The sequence below is a fragment of the Pantherophis guttatus genome, chromosome 15 (assembly GCF_059756535.1).
Source record: "Pantherophis guttatus breed Tessera chromosome 15, ASM5975653v1, whole genome shotgun sequence".
NCBI lineage: Eukaryota > Metazoa > Chordata > Lepidosauria > Squamata > Colubridae > Pantherophis > Pantherophis guttatus.
In genome coordinates, this window is record NC_142077.1 from 9,800,660 (window position 1) to 9,826,330 (window position 25,671).

The window sequence follows — 25,671 nt, forward strand, 5'->3', positions numbered from 1 at the left end:
GTGCAGTGTGGCATTAACTGACTTTGAGTGACATTAAATGACTGCTTCTAAGCGGCTTGATGGGGAAGGTTGGCATCTGATCTCCCTGGGAAAAAAACAACAACAACCCTTTATGGAAAGCAGACGAGGTGAGCCACTTTAAAAGCTGAGCTTTTCTTGGACCGCCGGAGGCAAAAAAAAGTTAGCTTGAATTCCCGTTTGTCCATCCTAAATCTATTATTCTTACTGGCTGCCTGTGTCTGGATTGTGACTCTTTTCTGCTAATCTAGGGTAGATTATTAGTGAGTTAAGTAGGGACGAAGTTCCCGGAGCATCTGTGCATTTATCCAGAGATGGCAACTCCCCAGAACTTCTCATCTTGAAGATCGGCTTGGCTCCCTTTGCTTCCAACAAGTCTTTGTTAACCAAAATTTTTCTCTTTTGGTCTTGTTTTAGAGTTTCGAATAGATTAATTCTCTCCCAGGATTAATCTTCGAAGCGAACAGCAGGATGCCCCAGTGTTTGTTTGCTTCTTCTAGAAAAAAAACCAAAACAGAAACAAATGATGTTTTGGTCTCATTTCTATTTACACTCTGTTGTGGTTTTTTTTTCTCCAGTGGGATCGTTTAGCAACTCAATCCCCAGGTCCCTGTTTGCAAATTGCTCAAGATCTGAAAAGTTGGAAATATTTTTTCTGGCAGTGTTCATTAGAATAGAATAGAATAGAATAGAATAGAATAGAATAGAATAGAATAGAATAGAATAGAATAGAATAGAATAGAATAGAATAGAATAGAATAGAATAGAATAGAATTAGAATTAGAATTAGAATTAGAATTAGGAATAGAATTAGAATTAGAATTAGAATTAGAATTAGAATTAGAATTAGAATTAGAATTAGAATAGAATTAGGAATAGAATAGAATTAGGAATAGAATAGAATAGAATTAGGAATAGAATAGAATTAAGAATAGAATAGAATAGAATAGAATAGAATAGAATAGAATAGAATAGAATAGAATAGAATAGAATAGGAAAGAAAATATGGAATAGAGTAGAATTAGAATTAGGAATAGAATAGAATAGAATAGAATAGAATAGAATAGAATAGAATTAGGAATAGAATAGAATTAGAATTAGAATTAGGAATAGAATAGAATAGAATAGAATAAAATAGAATAGGGAATAGAATAGAATTAGGAAATAGAATAGAATAGAATAGAATAGAATAGAATAGAATAGAATAGAATAGAATAGAATAGAATTTTTATTGGCCAAGTATGATTGGACACACAAGGAATTTGTCTTTGGTGCATACGCTCTCAGTGTACACAAAAAGACAAGATACATTCATCAAGAATCATAAGGTACAACACTTAACAATAGTCATAGGGTACAAATAAGCAATCAAATCATACTAGGAAACAATATCAATATAAATCGTAAGGATACCAGCAACAAGGTTATAATCATGCAGTCGTAAGTGGGAGGAAATGGGTGATGGGAACGATGAGAAGATTAATAGTAGTGCAGACTTAGTGAATAGTTTGACAGTGTTGAGGGAATTATTTGTTTAGCAGAGTGATGGTGTTTGGGAAAAAAAACTGCCCTTGTGTCTATTTTTTTCTGGTGTGCAGTGCTCTATAGCATCCTTTTGAGGGTAGGAGTTGAAACAGTTGATGTCCAGGATGCAAAGGGTCTGTAGATAATTTTCCCAGCCCTCTTTTTGACTTGTGCAGTATGCAGGTCATCCATGGAAGGCAGGTTGGTAGCCATTGTTTTTTCTGCAGGTCTAATTCTCCTCCGAAGTCTCTGTCTGTCTCGTTGGGTTGCAGAGCCAAACCAGACAGTTATCGAGATGGCAGATGAGAGACTCGATAGTTCCTCTGTAGAACTGGATCAGCAGCTCCTTGGACAGGGGTGTCTGCTTGAGAGCGGTAAACCCAGTGGTTTTGAAGAGTGTCTTCCCCCACAGGATGTTTTTGGAGACCCTTCCCCTCCCTCTCCTTTCAAGCTGTTTCCGCTCTCAGCCGCCTCCCCGGATGGCAGCTCTCCTAAGTGCTGCCAGGCAGCTGTTCCCAAAATTAGGGAAGGAAAGGTCAGCCTTGCCATCACTGAGCTATTCTTGTCATTAACCCGCCCCGAGTGCAGCTCACGCGCTTCATTCCCCCCCCCCCCCCGTGCTGCCGGCTTGGATCTCCCTGGGGTCCTGCCAGTACCCGAGGATGGAGAGCCCCCCACGACTCAACTGAGTTTTAGTCTTGAATTTCGAGAAAGAGGAAGTTTGCGACCGGTTGAATGACAGGAGGGAGCGAGAATTGCTCCCACGGAGAAGATGTGGAGGAAACGGCATCGGGCGAATGCCAAGGATTACGTGATCGTTCACTTCTCCTCTTCCTCCTCTTCCTCGCTCTCAGGTAAGGCCGGGTGGCTGGGCTATCTACCCCACTCCCTGTAGGGCTTGAGTCCCATGCTGGCCGGGGGTTTCTGTATTGGGCTCAGTCAACTGTCAAGATTCAGCCATCGTCCTGCGCTGGCTTGTTGCTGCTTTATCCGCCTTGGCAAGGAATTCATTTGCAGTTGGGGAAGTGAATTCATTCGCAGTCTGACTGTTCTTTATTTTATTTATAGAATAGAATAGAATAGCAGAGTTGGAAGGGACCTTGGAGGTCTTCTAGTCCAACCCCCTGCTTAGGCAGGAAACTCTGCACCACTTCAGACAAATGGTTATCCAACCTCTTCTTAAAAACTGTCCAGTGTTGGAGCATTCACAACTTCTGGAGGCAAGCTGTTCCACGGATTGATTGTTCTGACTGTCAGGAAACTTCTTCTTAGTTCTAAGTTGCTTCTCTCCTTGATTAGTTTCCACCCATTTTATATTTATTTTTTTTCTTCTGAGCAATAAAGTCTCTTTAGGTATGGTTGGGGTACGATGGACTGGCCCAAGGTCACCTGGGAAGCCGGAACCAAAATTAAATCTTCCCCCGCTCCCCATCTAGCACCCTCTCATCCATCCCTAAAGAATGCAGCTTGGCTTACTTGCTAGAGTCGTTCGCTCCTGCTTTTTCTCCCCTGAGGCAGCCTACGATTTTGAAGCACCAATTTAGATGCTGCCTCTCTGCGTTTTCTTCGCATCCCTACCAAAAACGCAGCTCTGCCGAACGCTTCAGTTTTTGTTGATCGCCTTTGTTGATTTCTGTTTGGAGACGTTGCCCAACCCAGGAATCTTCTTGAATTCCGCTGGCAGTGCCAACCGTGCCCAAGGGACGGACTTTTGCTGAGTCACTTCGTGCCATTGATTCGTCTGTTGCTAGAGAAGGGTCGTTTTGCAAAACTTAGGTTAAAAGGTAAAGGTTCCCCTCGCACATATGTGCCAGTCGTTCCTGACTCTAGGGGGCGGTGCTCCTCTCCGTTTCAAAGCCGAAGAAGGCAGCGCTGTCCGAAGACGTCTCTGTGGTCATGTGGCCGGCATGACTCAACGCCAAAGGCGCACGGAACGCTGTTCCCTTCCCACCAAAGGTGGTCCCTATTTTTTCTACTTTCCTTTTTTACATGCTTTCGAACTGTTAGGTTGGCAGAAGCTGGGACAAGTCACGGGAGCTCACCCCATTATATACGGCGCTCGGGATTCGAACCGCTGAACTGCCGACCTTTCTACCGACAAGCTCAGCGTCTTAGCCACTGAGCCACCGCGTCCCTTTGCAAACTTAGAAGCATGCTTTTTTTTTCGTCTGGGACTTTGAAATGTTGGTGCACCAACTAACGCCACTCAAGGGATGCGACTAATAAGAATAATACATTTGTATGCCGTTGGCTTGAATTTCCTTCTGATTTTGCTGGTTTTGCAAACACTCTGGCTGTCTACCGTTGAGGACTAGAAGCATGTTTTAAACCCGGGGGATTGTCAGAGAAAGGGGATGTGCGAGGTTGGAAGTGTGTTGTGAGGGATCTCTGCTTAGAGTGTGTTAAGTTTAATCGACGTTTGCTTCGTTTTGCTTTAGTGCAGTGTTTCTCAACCTTGGAAGCTTGAAGATGGGTGGACTTCAACTCCCAGAATTCCCCCAGCCAGCGCTGCTGGCTGGGGGATTCTGGGAGTTGAAGTCCACCCATCTTCAAGCTTCCAAGGTTAAGAAACACTGCTTTAGTGAATATTAACCGTGTTCATCAAATGAGCTAAAAGCAAAGAGCCGCTTTATTTTTATTTTACCTGGTTTTTTTTCCCCTCAGGAGACTCTGAAGAAGAAGAATTGGGATTCCTGGAGGTACCAGTTTCAGATGCCAAACAGCTGCCAGAGTTGGGGCCGATGCCCGAAGGGTTAAACCCTCAGCAGGTTTGTTTAGGAGGTCAAACCTGAAATCTAAATTTGATTGAACTGGGATTTTTTTATTTGGGATTTTGGGGCCCTCTTTCTGCAAAGGGCCCTGTCTACTGCAAACCAACCCTCCAGGACAGGAATCTCCAACCTTTCGGACCTCAGGAACCACTAAATTCATAATTTTAAATCCCGCGGACCTCTAATAGGATCTGCCTAATGACTGGCTGGCTGGGTGGGTGGGGCCAACTCAATGTCACTCACATCAAATGGGCGCCTCGCAGGGTGGATAAAAATTAATGATTTTTTTAAAAAAAACCAAAAAAATCAGATTTTTTTTATTTAAATTGGGTTTTTTTGATTTAAATCGGATTTTTTTTTATTTTTATCAAATTTATTTTAATAAAAAACTTTTGGGGTAAAAATCTATCGTAAAGATAGTTTTCTATTTAAGATACATAAATAATTTAGTTTACTCAGCATGAAATGGAGCTTAGTTATGTAGCAGGAGGCTGAATATTCTGCAACACTGGGACTATCGGTGAGTCAACAGTGGGTCAAAGGAGTAGCAGAGATGACAGTTGCTCTTTAAAAATTATGATTTAAATTGAGTTGATTTAAATCAAGCCTTTTTACTAGTGATTTAAATCATGATCCACCCTGGCGCCTCGTCGGCCTCTACCCGCCCCTCCCCTCCCAGACACTCCTCCCCAGCCCGTCTGGGCTCCTTGGAGCCCCAACAGGAAGCAGATGTTGGAGCTAAGTGGCCACCATGAGAAAGAGTTGGCAAATCAGCTGGCTCAGTTCAAATTGGATCTGGCCGAGAAGGAGGCTCAGCAGAAGCACCTCACTGAGGACTAGGAGCATAGGCTTTCCAAGCAGAGGGAAGACCTGCGGGAGTGCAAGGCCAGGTACCGGCGCCTGGAGGCTCATATGGCCCAGTTCCAGGCCATGATGCAGTCCCACTGGAACAAGGTCCTTCGGCTCTTCGCCATCAGCGGTGCTTCCCTCCAGCCTTCACCCAAAGCCCCACACCAGGAGGCTGAAGCAGACCCCCAAGTCAGATTTTCTGTCCCCCTCCGACCCGCACAAAAAGACCCCAAAGGGGGAGACTCTCTGCAGCAACACAAACATATCATTGCGTGTATCCATCCCAGGGGCTGTAGTTTGAGGACCCCTGATTTAGTGCAATATAAAAAACGCAAATAATTTTTCTGCGGACCACCCAAATTTTCTCGTGGACCACCAGTTGTCCACGGACCACCAGTTGGTGACCTCTGCTCCAGGGGACATTTGAGGTTTTTTGAGACAAACACTACTGAGCTGGCAAATCTCCTCTTGTGGCGGGGAGTTCCACAAGCTGCCCTGTGGGCTTAATTCTGTGCCTCTTTTTTTCTCCCAGGTGATACGTCGTCACATCCTGGGCTCCATTGTGCAGAGTGAGAGGAGCTACGTGGACTCGCTTAGGCGCATTTTACAGGTATTTTGACTTTTTTTTTTGGCTCCTCTGAAGAGATGCTCTCTGGGTGCCCCTTTGGCCAATGGTGGGAATCCAAACCTCACATCTTCTTGTTGATTCTGGCTTTGTAATACAGGTAGTCCTCAATCTACGACCACAATTGAGTCTAATATTTCTGTTCTTAATTGGTTAAGTGAGTTTTGCCTCCTTTTACGACCTTTCGTGCCACAGTTGTTAAGTGAATCACTGCAGTTTGTTAAGTTAGTAACGCAGTTGTTAAGCAAGTCCAGCTTCCCCATTGACTTTGGTCGCAAAAGAGGATCACATGACCCCGGGACGCTGCGATCCTTCATAAACATGATTCAGTTGCCAAGCATCAGAATTTTGATCGTGATCGAAGCGGTCATAAGTGTGGAAAATGGTCATAAGTCACTTTTTTCAGTCCTGTTGTAACTGTAACTGCTGGAATGGTCACTAAACGAATGGTTGTAAATCAAGGACTACCTGTACATCAATTCCATTTTTTAAAAAAAATTTGATTCATATGTCGCCCTTCTCCGGAGACTCAGGGCGGCTTACAATGCGTTAAGCAATAGCCTTCATACTTTTGTATTTTTATACAAAGTCAGCTATAAAACTTTATACAAAGTTTTAATGACCCCATAATCCCTTGTAGGGTGGAGTCTGGGCAACTGAATGGAGATGAATGTTTACTGGCCGAATGCCTTCCCTGTCACCAGTACGGAGTTATATTCAGCAAATATATTCTCATTGTGCCCCTATAGAGAGAAATATCTGCCTCTACCTAGGATCGAACTCCCAGCCTCCTGATTGTGAGGCGAGAACTCCCACCTCTAGGCCACCGCACCACTCTATCTGTACATCAACATGATAACTCAAAAGATGGATGGGTTATCAGTGGTGTCTCCTGCCCTCTTCCAAACAGGATTATAGGAACCCCTTGATGGAGATGGAGCCCAAAGTCCTCAGTGCCAGGAAATGCCAAGTGGTCTTCTTCCGGGTCAAAGAGATCCTCCAATGCCACTCCATGTTCCAAATCGCCTTGTCTTCACGGGTGGTTGAGTGGGACTCCATGGAGAAGATCGGTGACCTCTTCGTGGCCTCGGTGAGCAATGATTAGACGTGGAATATGGCTGCCCGTCTCAAAAGATCTGACTTCTCCGAACCTTCTAGGGACTCTAGAAGTGAATCTTGGGGTCTCACTGTCCTCCATTTCTTCTCCAAAGTTCTCCAAGTCCATGGTCTTGGATGTGTACAGCGAATACGTCAACAACTTCACCAGTGCCATGTCCTTAATCAAGAAGGCCTGCTTGACCAAACCTGCTTTCTTGGAGTTCCTCAAGGTAAGAAGAATGGACATCACAAAGGTCCTGGACTGTGGGGCAAGACCCATCAAGGGGTTATTCCAGTGGTGAAATGTAAAATTTGTTACTACCGGTTCTGTGGATGTGGCTTGGTGGGGAGGTAATGTGACTGGGTTGGCATGGGCAACTTTTTTTTTTTTTTACTTTTAAAGCCATTTTGCTTTTAAAAGCCTCTGACGATCCCAGCTGAGTTGCCGGATCGTCAGAGGCTTTTTTTTTCTTTTAAAAGCCTCTGACGATCCCAGCTGAGTTGCCAGATCATCAGAGGCTTTTTTTCTTTTAAAAGCTTCTGACGATCCCAGCTGAGCTGCCCGATATCAGAGGCTTTTTTTTTTTTTACTTTTAAAAGCATTTTTTTCAACCGAAGAGGTTGTAGAAGAAATGCTTTTAAAAATAAAAAAAAAAGCCTCTGATGATCACACGGCTCAGCTGGGCATGGGGGGCCCCAGGGATTTTTGCTACCGGTTCTCCGAACCACCCGCCACCATCGCTGCCGGATCGGGCGATCCGGTCTGAACCGGGAGCATTTCACCCCTGGGTTATTTTTAGTTTAGTGGTCATAGAGGTTTATCCCTCAACTTGGTTTCTCCAGACACATGACGGTTATCTCTCCATCTCTTAACACATCTGAACTTCGATGGATGAAGAAGTCTTCCCTTGTCCTTGAAGTTTCAGCTATTGAGAAGGATGACGGTGGTTTTGATGGTTAGGAAAGCAACGACTGAAATGAAAGATAATTGGATTCGCCAACTAATCCATTCTGCAGCTAAATTGCATTTGAATATGAACGCATTGTGAGGATCTAATGGGGATATAATGAAAAATTGTGTTTGCTTTCTGCCGTTGAGTTTAGAAGTGTAAAAATTAATAATTTGAGTCTAATCTCCTGCTCCGTTCATTCAGGATTGGGGTTTTTTTTTTTTTTGGTAAACAATGGAGAAATATTGCAAAATTGGATGCAGCTGAAGAATTCCTGGATCCAAAACACACTTTAGGGTACAATTGTAGAGTAGAATGGTTCACTCCAACCCATCCTGAATTCATTCAGTTGGCAAGATGGTCCTAGACCCGTGATGGCGAACTTATGGTATGCGTGTCACAGGTGGCACGTGGAGCCACCTCTGCAGGCACCTGAGCCGTTCCTCTAGGTCAGCTCCACCGCGCATGTGTGTGGGCCTCCTGCCAGCCAGCTGATTTTCGGCTGGCTCCGCCCAGGCCACCCCTCCCCTCCCAGGAGTCTCTACACGGCCCATTTTGTTATGCCAGGTAAGTGCAGGGCTCACCTGGAAGCTCTGGGAAAAAACTGGCCTACCGGAACTCCAGAAACGGGCCATTTCTGGCCTTCGGAGGGCCGGGGGAAGCCATTTTTGCCCTCCTGAGGCTCAGGGAAAGCCTCCAGAGCCTGGGGAGGGCAAAAAACAGGCCTACCGGAAGTCCGGAAATGGGCTGTTTTCTGGCCTCCGGAGGTTTCAGGGAGGCCTGCTAGGCCCAAAACAGGGCATAGGGGGGTCGCGCACGCATGCGCAGGGGCTTGGGCAGCGCGGGGGTCACACACACCTGCGGGGGGGAATTGCATTATGGGTGTGGGCATGTGTGTATGTGTTTTCGGCACCAGAGGAAAAAAAGGTTAGCCATCACTGTCCTAGACAGAGGTAGTTTTCACATAATTTTACCACCGATTCACGCATCGAAAATGTGAGCGTGCGGCCTTCTGTGCATGTGCTTTGCTCGCGCGCGCAGCTTGCACATATGCGCGCAGCTTAGAAAACATGGCTAAATAGGACGGCATAGCGCCAGGGCAGGTGGGTGGACTCACCCACTCCCACCCGCCAATCGCCACTACTGGTTTTTCCAAACTGGCTGAATAACCTCCCACCGGCCAGTACACTCACACAGAGAGGGCCTCCTCAGGGTGCCGTCGGCCAAGCAATGTCGGCTGGCGGCCCCCAGGGGGAGCGCCTTCTCTGTGGGGGCACCCAACCTGTGGAATGAGCTACCTCCTGGAATACCACTGATCCCAGACCTCCGCGCTTTCCAAAAGGCCCTGAAGACTTATTTATTCCAACAAGCTGGCCTAGTTTAAAATGGTTTTAATGGGGTTTTTAAATTTTCGATTTTATTGATTCTGGGTTTTAAATTGGGAACTTTTTGATTTTGTAGATCTGGGATTTTAAATTGGAAATGCCGATGATTTAATTTATTTTAGTTTTTTCTTAACTTTTGTACTATATGTGTTTTAAGTTTGGCTGTCCACCGCCCTGAGTCCCCCTGGGGAGAAGGGCGGTATACAAGTTGAATTAAAATATATATATATATATGATATATGATATATATATCATCACTGGTCCTAGAGGCAGAGTTGACATTGAATAGGATAAGCCTTGCCGAGATGTGACAACTCAATGAAAAGCCCACAGATACATTGGAGAAGGAGAAACAGACGTTTTCACATCTCAACCAAGCAGTTATAACTTCCTTTTTGCAGAAGAAGCAGATGGCCAGTCTTGACCGTGTCACACTTTATGGCTTGATGGTGAAGCCCATTCAAAGGTTCCCCCAGTTTATTCTTCTACTCCAGGTACCGTTTTTGTTTTCTTGGGGTTCTTGAATTAGGGAAGAACCATCTAGATCAGTGTTGAACCCGGGCACGGCACAGAGGCGACACAGTCAGCTGACAATTCAAACCGCCCCTTTATTGCTCCAAATGTTCCCAAAATGCTCCCACGTTTCTGGCAAGTCCCAGAACAGAGTGATAACAAACCCCCACACAAACCTCAAGCAGCCTCTGGCTGCAATTAGTCCAGCCCAACACTGCGAGCACAATGGCTGCAAAACATGAAATCCAGCAGGGCAAGGGAATAAGTAAATTAGTTCAGGAAGCAAAGGAACAAGGCTATTAATCCAGGAAGCAAGAAATAAAGCAAGAAGTCCAGTAAATGTCCTATGTCGGCAACGGCACACAATCCTCCATGAATTCAGTGTTTGTTCCCGACAAATGCCCCTCCCCACAGCATCTCCTGAAGTTTCAGTAACCCAGGTGTGCCTTGTGGAGAGGGGTGGGGCACTCTCCTCCTGAGTAGCCGGCTCAGTCTGCGCTGTTCTTGCCTTCTCTCCATTCTCCATGCTCGCGGATCAGGAGGGAGTAGTCCTTGCTCATCACCTGAGCCCTGTCTCTCATGTTCACTGCTTAGCGTCTCTTGGTCATCCTGCCCTCGTTCCTCCTTGCCTACAAGCTGTCCCAATCCTGAAAGGCCCTGGCCTGACTCGGCCTGCTCCTCCCCATATTCCTTCAAAGCCAACGAAGCCGACCCCTCGATCTCCGTCTGCTCCAGTTCCGGCTCGTCTTCCTCCGCAGATTCAGGCTCCGACGGGGACATGACAAGATCCATGTTTCTCAATCATTTGAAGATGGGTGGACTTCAACTCCCAGAATTCCCCAGCCAGCTTGAGTTGAAGTCCACCCATCTTCTAGTTCAGGGGTCGGCAACCTGTGGCTCTGGAGCCGCATGTGGCTCTTTCATCCCTCTGCTGCGGCTCGCCAGTCAGCTCCACAATTGATAGGGCTTTCAGTTAGGACAGGTAGAGGAAAAAGGACGCCGCACTAGGAGGGGAACCGGACATCCGGTTGGCTCCAGAATTGAACGGGGAGCTTCCATTTAGGGCCTTTGTGGCTCTTTGAGTGTTTAAGGTTACCGACCCCTGTTCTAGTTTGTAAGGTTGAGAAACATGGGTCTAGGTTACGCCAAGCAGAGGGAAAGGGTTGGCTTGGCACGTTGAGGAAACATCTGGAGTGGAACTGAGCATGGAACTCAGATGGCCCTCAATTGACTGGTCTGCTTCCAACCTTGTTCTGTCTTCCTTCCTACCAGGATATGCTGAAGAACACTCCAAAAGGACATGCTGACCGGTTGTCCCTCCAGCTCGCCCTAACAGAACTGGAGACCTTGGCTGAGAAGCTCAACGAGCAGAAGAGGTTGGCCGACCAGGTGGCTGAGATCCAGCAGCTGACCAAGAGCGTCAGTGAACGCAACCATCTCCATAAGGTGTGTGTGACTCTCAACAGGATGCCCAGCCCAGTGGTCAGTTCCAATTTCCTTCTGGGTGTCCTTCGGATGACAACTTCCAGCACACAAGTGTGGTTGACATCTGCAAACATCTGGTGGACTTCTACAATAGGGGCCAAAATTGTGGAAGCCTTTTGGGAAAAGTGTATTTTCTAAAACTAGCTAATAACACCACTTTTTGGGGGGAGTAGTACCATTAATTTTTTATTTTTTTTAATTTGATTTATATGCCGCCCTTCTCCGGAGACTCAGGGCGGCTTACAATGCGTTAAGCAATAGCCTTCATTCTTTTGTATATTTATACAAAGTCAGCTTATTGCCCCCACAACTGGGTCCTCAATTTACTTACCTTAGAAAGGATGGAAGGCTGAGTCAACCTTGAGCCTTGGCGAGATTCGAACCTGCAGTAATTGCAGGCAGCTCGTTTTAATAACCAGCTTAATAACAGGGTGCCTTAGACCACTGTACTTAAATTATATATCCATGGAAAGATGATTTAATCAAGAATATAAAGCCATAACTTTTAAGAAGGATTTTCTATTAGAATAGCAGTGAGAGTATAAAGAAGAAAAGTGAAGCACGTAGAAAAAACAAGATAGACAAAAATGATCCCCATGTCAGTTAATACTTCGTGGGGTAACCTTTAGCATGAATGACGGCCTTACAACGTCTTCCCATGGAGTGAACCAAGTCTTTGAGTTCTGCAGCTGTTCTAATGTGAAACCAAGATTGAATGATGGCTTCTATGAACTGGGTTTTATTGCTGGGTCGCTTCTGACTAGCAAGTTTCTTTAGTCAGCTCCCTAGATTTTCAACTGGGTTAAGATCTGGCCTATTCCCAGGCCATTCCAGCAGTGGAATAGGATTATCTTGAAACTCCCCCCCCAAAAAAGTGATGTTATTAGCCATCAAACCTCAAAAATACACTTTTCCCAGGGGTGAAATGCTCCCAGTTTGGATCGGATCGCCCGATCCAGTAGCGATGGCGGCGGGTGATTCGGAGAACCGGGAGCAAAAATCCCTGCCCCACCCCTACCCCCACCATGCCCAGCTGAGCCGCAGGAGCATCAGAGGCTTTTTTTTACTTTTAAAAGCATTTTTTCCACAATCTCTTCTGACCAAAAAATGCTTTTAAAAGTAAAAAAAAAGCCTCTGATGATCGTGCGGCTCAGCTGGGATCGTCAGAGGCTTTTCAAAGCATTTTTTTCTGCAACCTCTTGGCCAAAGAGGTGGTTAAAAAAAAAGCTTTGAAAAGTCTCTGACGATCCCAGCTGAGTTGCCTGATCGGCAGAGAGATATTTTTTAAAAAGCCTCTCTGACGATCTCAGCTGAGTTGCCTGATCGTCAGAGGCTTTTCAAAGCATTAGAAAAAATGCTTTGAAAAGTTTTTTTTTTTTTAAAGTTGGCCATGCCCACCACCACCAAGCCACGCCCACAGAACCTGTAGTAACAAATTTTACATTTCACCCCTGACTTTTCCCAAAAGGTTTCCACAATTTTGGCCACTAATGTAAGTTCAGAAAACTTGCTTTGCTTTTGGTTGGCTCTGTGAGGGTCTTGTTTCAGGGGTGAAATGCTTCCGATTCAGACTGATTCAGTCGAACTGGTAGCGATGGCGGCCGGTGGTTTGGAGAACCGGTAGCGATGGCGGCGTGAGGCTTCGCCCACCCGCCCGGTCATCGTTACTTCCTGGTTTTAACCAGGAAGTAACCTGTTTTTTACCCTCTGCGCACGCACGTGACGTGCACTTCCGAACCAGTAGGTAAGTTAAGTAGATTTCACCCCTGTCCTGTTTGGTTCCTGGAACAATTTTAGGGTTTACTTAAAATGGAAAGAGCCATGCAAGCAGAGAGAACGATTTTAACGCTTAAGGGCTCTAGGTTTCGGAACGTCCAGAGTGATCTGAGATGAACCTCCCACCTCTTCCGTACAGACGTATGACCGCCAAAATTTCCATTGCTAAGTGAGACAATTGTTCAGTGAGTTTTGCCTCATTTAGTCACCTGTCTTGCCAAAATTGTTAAGTGAATCATTGCAAATGTTAAGCGAATCACTGCAATTGTTAAGCGAATCGCTGCAATTGTTAAGCGAATCGCTGCAATTGTTAAGTGAATCACTGCAATTGTTAAGTGAATCACACAGCTGTTAAGTGAATCACTGCAATTGTTAAGTGAATCACTGCAATTGTTAAGCGAATCTGCAATTGTTAAGCGAATCGCTGCAATTGTTAAGCGAATCACTGCAATTGTTAAGCGAATCATTGCAGTTGTTAAGCGAATCACTGCAATTGTTAAGTGAATCACACAGCTGTTAAGTGAATCACTGCAATTGTTAAGCGAATCACTACAATTGTTAAGCGAATCACTGCAATTGTTAAGCGAATCACTGCAATTGTTAAGTGAATCACACAACTGTTAAGCGAATCACACAACTGTTAAGCGAATCACTGCAATTGTTAAGCGAATCACTGCAATTGTTAAGTGAATCACACAGCTGTTAAGTGAACCTGGCTTCCCCATGGACTCCGCTTGTCGGAAGGTCACAAAAGGGGATCACGTGAACCCCGGGACATTGCAACCGTCATAAATATGAGTCAGCTGCCAAGCATCTGAAGTTTGATCACATGACCATGGGGATGCTGCAACGGTCGTAAGGGTGAAAATGGCCATAAGTCACTATTTACAATGCCGTTGTAACTTTGAACGGCCACTTAAACGAACTGTTGTAAGTTGAGGACTACCCGTACAACAGAAGGTTTACCCGGAGGTTGCCTTCGCCTTGAGTTTAAAGCACCCACAAAATTTGCTTTAGTGTTGGGCTCCAAAATAAAAGCAGAAAGTTCCCTGGGCGTTCTTTTTCCCGCCTCTTTTTCGAAGCTACATTTCAGGAAACCAAACTTTTAACTTGAAAATAAATAAAAGGATTTGAAGCTGGTTAATATACTGTATGTATGTACTGTATATCTCACTCACTCACTCTGTCTGTCATCCATCCACCATTTCTCTCTCTCTCTTTGTCTCTCTCTATCTGTCTCTGTCTCTCTATCATCATATCTATCTATCTATCATTATCCATCCATCCATCCACCTACCCATCCATCATCTCTCTCTGTGTCTCTCTCATTATCTCTCTCTCTCTCTCTCTCTCTCTCTCTCTCTCTCTCTCTCTCTCTCTCTCTCTTTGTCTCTGTCTCTCTGTCTCTCTATCATTATCTATCCATCAATCTACCTATTTATCTATCTATCTATCTCTATCTCTCTCTGTCTCTCTATCATCTATCTATCTATCATCCATCCATCCACCTATCCATCCATCATGTCTCTCTCTCTGTGTCTCTCTCTCTCATTATCTATCTATATATCTATCTATCTCTATATCTATCTATCTATCTATCTATCTATCTATCTATCTATCTATCTTATCTATCATCTTTCACACATCTAATTATCTATCATTATATCTATCTATCTATCTATCTATCTATCTATCTATCTATCTATCTATCTCTATCTCTCTTTGTCTCTCTCTGTCTCTCTATCATTATCTATCCATCAATCAATCTATCTATCTATCTTTCACACATCTAATTATCTATCATTATATCTATCTATCTATTTAATCTGTCACACATGAATGTAATTATACAGTATCTATCTATCCATCCATCCACCCATCATCCATCCATCATATCTCTCTCTCTATCTCTCTATCTCTCTATCTCTCTATCTCTCTCTCTATCTATCTATCTATCTATCTATCTATCTATCTATCTATCTATCTATCTATCTATCTATCTATCTCTATCTCTCTTTGTCTCTCTCTGTCTCTCTATCATTATCTATCCATCAATCTACCTATTTATCTATCTATCTATCTATCTATCTATCTATCTATCTCTATCTCTCTCTGTCTCTCTATCATCTATCTATCTATCATCCATCCATCCACCTATCCATCCATCATGTCTCTCTCTGTCTCTCTCTGTGTCTCTCTCTCTCATTATCTATCTATCTATCTATCTATCTATCTATCTATCTATCTATCTTATCTATCTATCATCTTTCACACATCTAATTATCTATCATTATATCTATCTATCTATCTATCTATCTATCTAATCTGTCACACACGCATGTAATTATACAGTATCTATCTATCCATCCATCCACCCATCCATCCATCATTTTTATCTATCTATCTATCTATCTATCTATCTATCTATCTATCTATCTATCTATCTATCTATCTATCTATCTATCAATCTATCTATCTCTATCTCTATCTCTATCTCTCTTTGTCTCTCTCTGTCTCTCTGTCATTATCTCTCTCTCTCTCTCTCTCTATCTATCTCTCTATCTATCTGACACAACCTCCCCACTGAGCTGATCCATTTCACAGCTTACACAACAAAGCAGATTTCCCCAAACCCGCTTCCGATCTGAACCGTTAAGACACATCCTTAATTGGCTTCCTCCGAGCAAAGCAATCCTTTCATTTAAAAAAAAAAATTCTATTAATTCCATAGCATTCTGTGGCTTGGCCTTTAGTTTGTCAACAAATAATGATTAAATCCACCGGGTTCATGAACAATATCAGAAGTACAGTTCCCTATTCTTTTTTTTTTCTTTCCTGTTTTCTTTTTTCCTCCAGGGAAAATAGCCTTTAAAAACGGAGATTTTTTTTCCCCCGCTCGGGTTGTTTTCGGATAAGGCCAAAAAGGTTCCGTTTTGCTTTGTAATTTTATTTTTTGTTTTGCTTTGTTTTCCCTTCCCCCAGTTGTTAAATTCGGGGCAACGGCAGCTATTATTCTGCGAGACCCTGACGGAGACCGTTTATGGCGACCGAGGTCAACTTATCAAATCCAAGGAACGGAAGGTGTTTCTTTTGAATGACGTGTTAGTGTGCGCCAACATCAACTTCAAGTGAGTACCTGTCAAGAGTTGTGTGTCACAGAGAGAAGGGCACACGCGGGGAGGTTGTGATCCAGCACGTGTCCGAACAGAAATAGAAATTTAAAATGCAAAGGGGTTTTGCTGGCCTTCCTTGGCATTCTTTGGCCTCTGCAAACAGGTCTGAATTTTCTGCCCTGCGTAGAATTATTGGCAGACTGTGTGAGAATTATTCCTTGCTCAAATGTGTGTGTTTGTGTATGGGGGGGGAGTTTGTCACTCCAGAAGGCCGGTGCATTGTTCAAAAAGTGGAAAATGTTTTATTTCCAGAGTCGGAGACTTTAGGACAGGGCTTTCCAATCTTGGCAACTTTTAAGACTTGTGGACTTCAACTCCCAGAATTCCTCACCGTGTCTAAGGGGGGGGGATTCTGGGAGTTGAAGTCCAGGGGTGGGGCTGCTGTGGGTTCGCAAGGGTTCGGGAGAACCCCTAGCTAAGATTCTGTGCAGTTCAAAGAACCCCCAAATCCCACTCCTGGCTGGCCCCTCCCACCCCTCCCCTCCCGTCCCAGGAGTCCCCACATGGCTCATTTTGGATGCAGGTAAGTGCAGGGCATGCGAAGAGGCTCGGGGAGGGCAAAAAATGGGCCTTTGGGAAGGCCAGAAATGGGCTCATTTCCAGCCTCCAGAGGTCCTCCAGAGCCTGGGGAGACTGTTTTCGCCCTCCCGGAGGCTCAAGAAAAGCCTCTGGAGCCCAGGGAGGGAAAAAACGCTCCTCTCCCGTGGTACAGGTGGCCAATTAGGCCACGCCCACCATGGCCACCCCCCGCCAGCAACCAGACAGAGAACCCCTTGCTAAAATTTTTGAAGGCCACCCTTGCCCAAGTCTTAAACATTGCCAAGGTTGGAGTCCCCCGCTTTATATGGGGAGGAAGAGCCCCAAACCAAGAATGCAAATAGAAGCAAGAATTAATTTTGGGGGGGCGGAGGTGTGGGTTGGCATTAAATCCTTCAGTTGCTCCAAACTGCCAAGGAATTTTAATTTTTATTCTAAAATTAAAATGGAGGAGAATGAGATAACGACTTTTTCCTTTGATGTTTCTCTTTGCCAGGCCTGTGAACACCGGGTAGGATGTGAATGACAGGTTGGAGAGAGGGGTGCAGTGGTTGTGTGAACAGCTGCGAATGCATGCACCTTTGAAGCATCTTGGTGTTGATTTGTGAGGCTGTAGCGCCCAGCAGTGGCGGCGTTTTGCATTGTTGTGTTTTTTAAAACAATATTCCAGTCTGGGGGCGTGTGTGGATTTTTCTACAAGCAGTCTTCGACTTAACTTAGACTTAGAAATTCGAATAATAAATAAATAAATAATAAATAAATAATAAATAATAAATAATAACAACCGTTCATTTAGGAACCGTTCAAAGTTACAACCGCACTGAAAAAAAACCTGACTCGCAACCAGTCTTGCACCTATGGCCGTTCGCGTGAGGATGTTGTGAAATACATCCTCAACCAGGATGTATTTCAAACATCCCAGGGCTCGTCCGATCTCTGCTTGCCACCTGTTCCGACCTAGGTTTCACCAAATCACGGAACTTGACTCCTTGTCCAAAAAAAAACAACACACCTCTTTTTGTGCATTCACACTGCTAATGTGAATTCCTAGCACTTCACATCCAGAAAAGTCCTGGCAAACAGTCTTTCAAGGGTGAATTGCAACCACAGAACTTATCAATCCTTGGCTAGTTGCCAGGCCGATAGCTTCCAGGCGCCACGCTGAACAAGGAAATACTTGGCAAGGAGTCTCTCAGATAAGCAAATCTTCACACTAATAAACAAATAAAATTGTCCCCTGCAAACTCCCCTCCCCTTTCGCTCCTCTTTTATTCCCTCTGAGAGGGGCCATTTATCGTCCACCTGTGGCTTTACTCCTGAGTCGACCCTTGTTCTTTAGCTGTTCCCTTCGTCTGGCAACTCTGTGCATGCGCACACTGGGAACAGGCTCCAGTTGTTCCTCTGCCTCACTGATGTCTGACTCCGAAGGCAGCTGATAACTGTCAGAGGGCTCTGGCTTCCTCTCTGCCTCTGACGCAGAGTCCTCATCAGAGCCTTCCCCAGACTCCAGGACTGGCCCATGTTCCTCCCCAGCTTCCTCACTGTCCGAATCTGCTACCAGTTCCGCTGGCGGGCCACAACACTATTCTCCTTCCCCTTGCATGTCTTTGTAGTGTGTCTTACGGCTCAATTCAAGAATTATATTCTTGCAAAATCTGCTCGGTGCTTTGAGGATTTCGGAGTGTGGCTTGCAGATTTTCCTGGGCTGCTATTTTGGTTGTTATGGACCTGGAAGCAGAGAGTATCCATCCTGTTGTTGTTGTTTTAAAATATTTGGGCTTTCTTTCTCACAGGGGGCAGCTCGAGATCAGCAGTCTGGTCCCTTTGGGGCCCAAGTATATCGTGAAGTGGAACGCAGCCTTGCCCCAGGTTCAGGTCCTAGAAGTGGGGCAGGAGAGCAGCGCCAAGGAGAAAGACGGTGTCGCCATCCCAAACGTGGGCTCCAAGAAACCGGTGCCACCCAGCCAGTCTGGCCATAGTAAGGAAATTTCTCTCCTTTTCCCATGGTTCAAAACAGCCAGCTCAGGAGAGGGGAGGGGGACGAGACATGAATAATCAGGACAGTTGGTCCTTCACCCCTAAAAAAAAAAATCTCCTTTTTAAATCTTTCTTGGATAAATCCTTTTTCCTTTTGGGAGCACCCAGTGCAAAGATCATCTGAAATGTTTTGTGAACTCTGTTTTGAGCCGACTTAGATGGCTTGTAAATTCTCAAGACTCTTTTTTTTCCTCTGTGTATTCAAAATGGACTGTGATTAATCTCTCTCTCTCTCTCTCTCTCTCTCTCTCTCATCTGTCACACACGCATGTAATTATATCTATCCATCCATCCACCCTCCATCCATCATTTTTCTCAAACATCTGTCTGTCTGTCTGTCTATCTATCTATCTATCTATCTATCTATCTATCTATCTATCTATCTATCTATCTATCTATCTTCTATCTATCATCTCTATATCTATCTATCAATCATCTCTCACACATCTAATTATCAATCATCTCTATATCTATCTATCAATCATCTCTCACACATCTAATTATCTATCATCTCTATATCTATCAATCATCTCTCACACATCTAATTATCAATCATCTCTATATCTATCAATCATCTCTCACACATCTAATTATCATCTCTATATCTATCTATCATCTCTCACACATCTAATTATCTATCATTATATCTATCTAATCTGTCACACATGCATGTAATTATATCTATCCATCCATCCACCCACATCTATCCATCATTTTTCTCAAACTATCTATCTATCTATCTATCTATCTATCTATCTATCTATCTATCTATCTCCATCCATCCATCCATCCATCCATCCATCCATCATCCATCATTTTTCTTAAACATATCTATATATCTATATCTATATCTACAGTATCTCTCTCTCTCTCTCTATATATATATATATATAATCTCTGTCACACGCATGTAATTATATCCATCCATCCATCCACCATCCATCCATCATTTTTCTCAAACGTCTGTCTGTCTGTCAGTCTGTCTATCTCTGTCTATCTATCTATCTCTGTCTGTCTGTCTGTCTGTCTGTCTATCTATCTATCTATCTATCTATCTATCTATCTATCTATCTATCTATCTATCATCTCTCACACATCTAATTATTTACCTATCATCTCTATCTCTATCTAGCCATCCATCCATCCATCCATCCATCTATCATCTTACATTTTACCTGTCGGTCGGTCTATTATCTTGTCTGTCTGTCTGTCTATCTATCCATCTACTGGTATCTAACTTTGTCTCTATCTCTTTTATGTCTTCTATCTATCATCTACTGTATCTATCATCTATTGCCCAATTGGAAGATGTGAAATGCTTGGGAAATGATTTTTCCAATATTTCTCCTGAAAGGGGGCCCAGCATTCAACAGGCTGCCCCTCCTGAATTTAAACTGAAGAGAAATTTTTGAATTTTATTTTTAAAGCTGTTAGGCACCCTGTAAAATTCAAAGAGCATCCTTTTTTAAAAAAAAAAGTCAATAGCGTTTAGTATGGGTTCAGTATGATGCATCCATTACCTGAGTTTGCTAGTATAGTTAGTCTTCAACTTAAGACCATAATGGAACCTAGTTGTAAGTCACGACGATAGATAGATAGATAGATAGATAGATAGATAGATAGATAGATAGATAGATAGATAGATAGATAGATAACTTTATTATCATTGTACGTGTATACACAGTCTACCCATACAACAAAATTCACTTAATACCCAAAGACCAGGTCCAACACACATAACAATCCCCAAACACACTCCCACCCACCACAAATTCCCCACCCCTAAACCAAGTTTGCCTCCTTCAGATAAAGTTTATTTGGGACCTCCGCGCCTGTTTCAGGAGCTTCAGGATCTGCAAAAGGATCTGGCTGTGGTGCAACAGATCACTCTTTTAATCAGCACCCTCCATGGCACCTACCAGGTGAGTCCACTTCGGGGGAATCTGAGCGAATTTTGAGCAGTTTGCAGAACCAGTAGTGGAAATTTTGAGTAGTTCGGAGAACCAGCAAATACCACCTCTTGCTGGCCCCAGAGTGGGGTGGGAATGGAGATTTTGCAGCATCCTTCCCCTGCCACGCCCACCAAGCCACGCCCACAGAACCGGTAGTAAAAAAAATTTGGATTTCACCACTGGTTCAAGCCCATCTCTCCCTCTCCGGGGGAAGTGAAGCCACTTGCAGAATCCTGTAGTTTTTTCAGAGGTCTTTTAAGGCTGCTTTGACGGCTTTGCAGCTCCTCCTCACAGGACAACTGCTTGGATTTTTACTCGATCCTTTGGACCAAGTAAGGAATAAATGCATGCAGCATGTTCTAAATATGTGAAGAACAGAGAGGAAAGGATACTGGCATGCTTTATTCTGTCTGATGAGCTGAAGAGCTGATGTATTGATGCTAATTTATTGATCAGCTCGGGATTCTGGGTGGGTTAGCTTTTGAGGAATTAAAAAGGGTAGGCCTTAGAGAAACTCCAGCAAGCACATGATGTGTAAATACAGGTAGTCCTCGACTTACGTCGACAGTTGAGCTCCAAATTTCTGTGGCTAAGCAAGGCAATTGTTAAGTCAGTTTTGCCCCATTTTATGACTTTTCTAGTCACAATTGTTAAATGAATCAGTGCAAGTTGTTAAGTTAGTCACACGATTGTAAATCAAGTCTGGCTTCCCCGTTGACTTTGCTTGTCAGAAGGTCGCAAAAGGGAATCACAAGACTCCTGGGATTCTGCGACCGTCATAATATGAGTCAGTTGCCAAGTGACCAAGGTTTGATCATGTGACCATGGGAGTGTTGCAACGGTTGTGTGAAAAATGGTCATAAGTGTGAAAAACAGTCATAAGCCACTTTTTTTCAGTCCCATCGTAACTGTGAACGGTCACTAAACAGATGGTTGTAAGTTGAGGACTATCTGTACTGTTCTTGAGCAATGGAGAGAAACCTTAGAGACTCCTTTCCGTCAAAATCCCTGATATGTCTTTCAATCATCATTGGAGGATTTGCTCTCAACTGTCAGCTCACAAAACATCCCTGGCCTGCTCTCGAGTTGCCATAGGCAAGGGGGATGGGAAACTGACGAAACAGCATGGCAGCCAAAGACAGATGCACATTCCAGACTGATCTCTCTCAAGGCTGTCTCCCAGGGTTACCCACAGCAGCAGGAGGGGAGTGATCTCCACAACCCACGAAATTGCTCCATTGGCGAATGTGATTGATTGACACACCCTGGGGGAAGGGGGGAAACAGGGCCATGATTGGGGCATAAATTACTTGTGGGTCTGAGTTGGCTTCACTTGGGTACGTGCGGACATGAAGCTCCTAATAAATAACTGGATTTCTTTTGAAGCTTGGCTCGAGGCTCATGATTTAATTAGGGCATCCTTTGGAACCCTGGCATCAACCCTGTCATCCTTGAAGTCCACAGTTCAGATTCATGATACCCTCCCAGGCTGTACCCCTGAATAAGGATCCCTATTGAATTAATTTTCTTTTTCCACTTGCCTTCCAGAACCTGAACATGACGGTGGCCCAAGACTGGTGCTTAGCTCTGCAGAGGATGATGAGGGTGAAGGAAGAGGAGATCCACTCGGCCAACAAATGCCGCCTCCGCCTCTTACTTCCTGGGAAGCCCGACAAGTATGTGGGATGGTTTATGTCCTAAGGCTGGCTCGAGAGAACCCATAATGACGTTAATGAAGCCCACCCACCCACGACTCTGGCATCAGCTCACCCTTCCATGGCGGCTTCATTTCCACCAAAGCCAGGCGTGGGTGACCCACCTCTCGTCAAGCTGTGTCTTCAATCAATCAGAATAGAGATGGAAGGGACCTTGGAGGTCTTCTAGTCCAACCCTCTACCTAGGCAGGAAACCCACTTCAGACAAATTGTTATTCAGTCTCTTCTTAAATACTTCCAGTGTTGGAGCATTCACAACTTCTGTTCCATTGGTTAATTGTCCTCACTGTTAGGAAGTTTCTCCTTAGTTCTAGGTTGCTTCTCTCCTTGGTTAATTCCCACCCATTGCTTCTTGCCCTGCCCTCAGGTTCTTTGGAGAATAGCTTGACTCCCACTTCTTTGGGGCAACCCCTCAAATATCGGAAGACTGCTATCGTGTCTCCCCTAGTCCTTCTTTTCATTAAACTAGACATACCGGTTCCTGCAACCATTCTTCATATGTTTTAGTCTCCTGGCCTTTAATCATCCTAGTTGCTAGGAATAGAATAGAATAGAATAGAATAGAATAGAATAGAATAGAATAGAATAGAATAGAATAGAATAGAATAGAATAGAATAGAATAGAATAGAAGAATAGAAATAAGGAATGGAATGGAATGGAATGGAATGGAATGGAATAGAATAGAATAGAATAGAATAGAATAGAATAGAATAGAATAGAAATATGGAATGGAATAGAATAGAATAGAATGGAATAGAATAGAATAGAATAGAATGGAATGGAATAGAATAGAATAGAATAGAATAGAATAGAATAGAAATAAGGAATAGAATAGAATAGAATAGAATAGAATAGAATAGAATAGAATAGAATAGAATAGAATAGAATAGAATAGAAATAAGGAATGGAATAGAATAGAATAGAATAGAATAGAATAGAATAGAATAGAATAGAATAGAATAGAAATATGGAATGGAATAGAATAGAATGGAATAGAATAGAATAGAATAGAATAGAATAGAATAGAATAGAATAGAATAGAATAGAATAGAATAGAATAGAATAGAATAGAAATATGGAATGGAATACAATACAATACAATACAATACAATACAATACAATAGAATTCTTTATTGGCCAAGTGTGATTGGACATGGCATATAAAGGCAGAGATCGCTGTAATGGTAGTTTAATACTCTGACAATGTCAGCAGATGGCTGCCGAAAGCTTAGTAAAATAAAATTTTAATTATTTTAAAATTTTAAGTTCTAGAGCTCGCAGGATGTCTGCTTCTTTCTTTACTAATATACCTGGAACTCGTATTTTTAGAATAGTTTGTAATATTTATTTATATTGACAGGTCTGGTCGTCCCGTCAGCGTCATGGTGGTATTCATCACGCCCAACCCACTCAGCAAAATTTCCTGGGTGAATCATTTGCACTTGGCCAAAATTGCCCTCCGTGAGTAAATCACCTTCGCTTCGCTATTCCGTGGTTCGATGCTCCTTCGTAACGCAGTACAGTTAGTCCTCGACTTACAACCATTCATTTAGCGGCAGTTCAGAGTTACAGCGGCCTTGGAAAACAAAAAGTGACTCGGGCAGGATCCAATCTGAGTCGCTCGCCGGGATTTAACGTGATGAAAGTGCGAGGAATTGTCATAAAGTGACTTAACGACAGTCCTCGCACTTACAACCAGTAAGTGACCCCAATGGTCACGTGATCAGAATTCAGGTGCTATGGGGCCGCTGGCATGTACTTACGACAGTTGCGGTGTCCCACAGTTGTGGGATCACTATTTGCCAGCGGCTGAAAAAGCAGTGGCGGACGCTGGATTTGCTTAACTGCCCGATTTCACTTGAACAACTGAATCAAACGTTGTCTTTAAGCTGCCTCGTGTTTGCCTTCGGTGAAATGGGCAGCATACAAATTGAACGAATGAATGAACGAAGTGCAATGATTAGCTTAACAACCATGGCAAAAGTATTCGTGAGCCACGGTGGCGCAGTGGTTAGAGTGCGGTACTGCAGGCTACTTCTGCTGCCTGCCGGCTGCCTGCAATTTGGCAGTTCGAATCTCACCAGGCTCAAGATGGACTCGGCCTTCCATCCTTCTGAAGTGGGTAAAATGAGGACCCATATTGTTTGCGGGCAAGAGGCTGACTCTGTAAACCGCTTAGAGAGGGATGTAAAGCACTGTAAAGCGGTATATAAGTCTACGTGCTATTCCTTCCTTCCTTCCTTCCTTCCTTCCTTCCTTCCTTCCTTCCTTCCTTCCTTCCTTCCTTCCTTCCCTTCTTTCCTTTTCTTCCTTCCTTCCTTCCCAGTGATTAGAATGCAGTATTGCAGGCTAACTCTGCCGACTACCAGGAGTTCATTCCTGACTGGCTCAAGGTTGACTCAGCCTTCCTTCCTTCCTTCCTTCCTTCCTTCCTTCCTTCCTTCCTTCCTTCCTTCCTTCCTTCCTTCCTTCCTTCCTTCCTTCCTTCCTTCCTTCCTTCCTTCCTTCCTTCCTTCCTTCCTTGTGATTAGAATGCAATTTTGCAAGCTCTGTCCACTGACAGCAGTTTGATCCTGACCGGCTCAAGGTTGACTCAGCCTTCCATCCTTCCGAAGTGGGTAAAATGAGGACCCAAATTGTTGGGGGCCATAGGCTGACTCTGTAAACCGCTTAGAGAGGGATGTAAAAGCACTGTAAAGCGGTATATAAGTCTACGTGCTATTCCTTCCTTCCTTCCTTCCTTCCTTCCTTCCTTCCTTCCTTCCTTCCTTCCTTCCTTCCTTCCTTCCTTCCTTCCTTCCTTCCCAGTGATTAGAATGCAGTATTGCAGGCTAACTCTGCCGACTACCAGGAGTTCATTCCTGACTGGCTCAAGGTTGACTCAGCCTTCCTTCCTTCCTTCCTTCCTTCCTTCCTTCCTTCCTTCCTTCCTTCCTTCCTTCCTTCCTTCCTTCCTTCCTTCCTTCCTTCCTTCCTTCCTTCCTTCCTTCCCTCCCTCCCTCCCTCCCTCCCTCCTTCCTTCCTTCCTTCTTTCCTTCCTTCCTTGTATTTAGAATGCAATATTGCAAGCTCTGTCCACTGACAGCAGTTCGATCCTGACCGGCTCAAGGTTGACTCAGCCTTCCATCCTTCCGAGGTGGGTAAAATGAGGACCCAAATTGTTCTGGGGGCAATATATGCTGACTCTGTAAACCGCTTAGATAGGGCTGTAAAGCACTGTGAAGCTGGCTTGATCCCATCCGTTTCGGTTTTAATTTGAAAT

The 25,671-nt window shown here is 44.1% G+C and overlaps 1 protein-coding gene across 19 annotated transcripts in view; it reads left to right on the forward strand.

Annotated features, from left to right (window-relative positions):
• The window catches only part of ARHGEF10L (Rho guanine nucleotide exchange factor 10 like), a 138,618-nt gene that overhangs the window by 50,131 nt on the left and 62,816 nt on the right, over positions 1-25,671 (forward strand). For 13 of the 19 annotated variants that reach the window (XM_087879078.1, XM_087879071.1, XM_087879073.1 and 10 more), the window contains 12 exons: positions 4,207-4,310; positions 5,695-5,772; positions 6,698-6,877; positions 6,999-7,115; positions 9,622-9,714; positions 11,006-11,179; positions 15,977-16,122; positions 17,201-17,215; positions 18,498-18,682; positions 20,548-20,663; positions 22,242-22,369; positions 23,770-23,870. In XM_087879078.1, coding sequence (XP_087735204.1) covers positions 4,207-4,310; positions 5,695-5,772; positions 6,698-6,877; positions 6,999-7,115; positions 9,622-9,714; positions 11,006-11,179; positions 15,977-16,122; positions 17,201-17,215; positions 18,498-18,682; positions 20,548-20,663; positions 22,242-22,369; positions 23,770-23,870 — 1,437 coding nt within the window. The remainder of the gene's footprint in view (positions 1-4,206; positions 4,311-5,694; positions 5,773-6,697; positions 6,878-6,998; positions 7,116-9,621; positions 9,715-11,005; positions 11,180-15,976; positions 16,123-17,200; positions 17,216-18,497; positions 18,683-20,547; positions 20,664-22,241; positions 22,370-23,769; positions 23,871-25,671) is intronic. The other 6 variants (XM_087879074.1, XM_087879080.1, XM_087879082.1 and 3 more) reach the window with 1 other exon arrangement.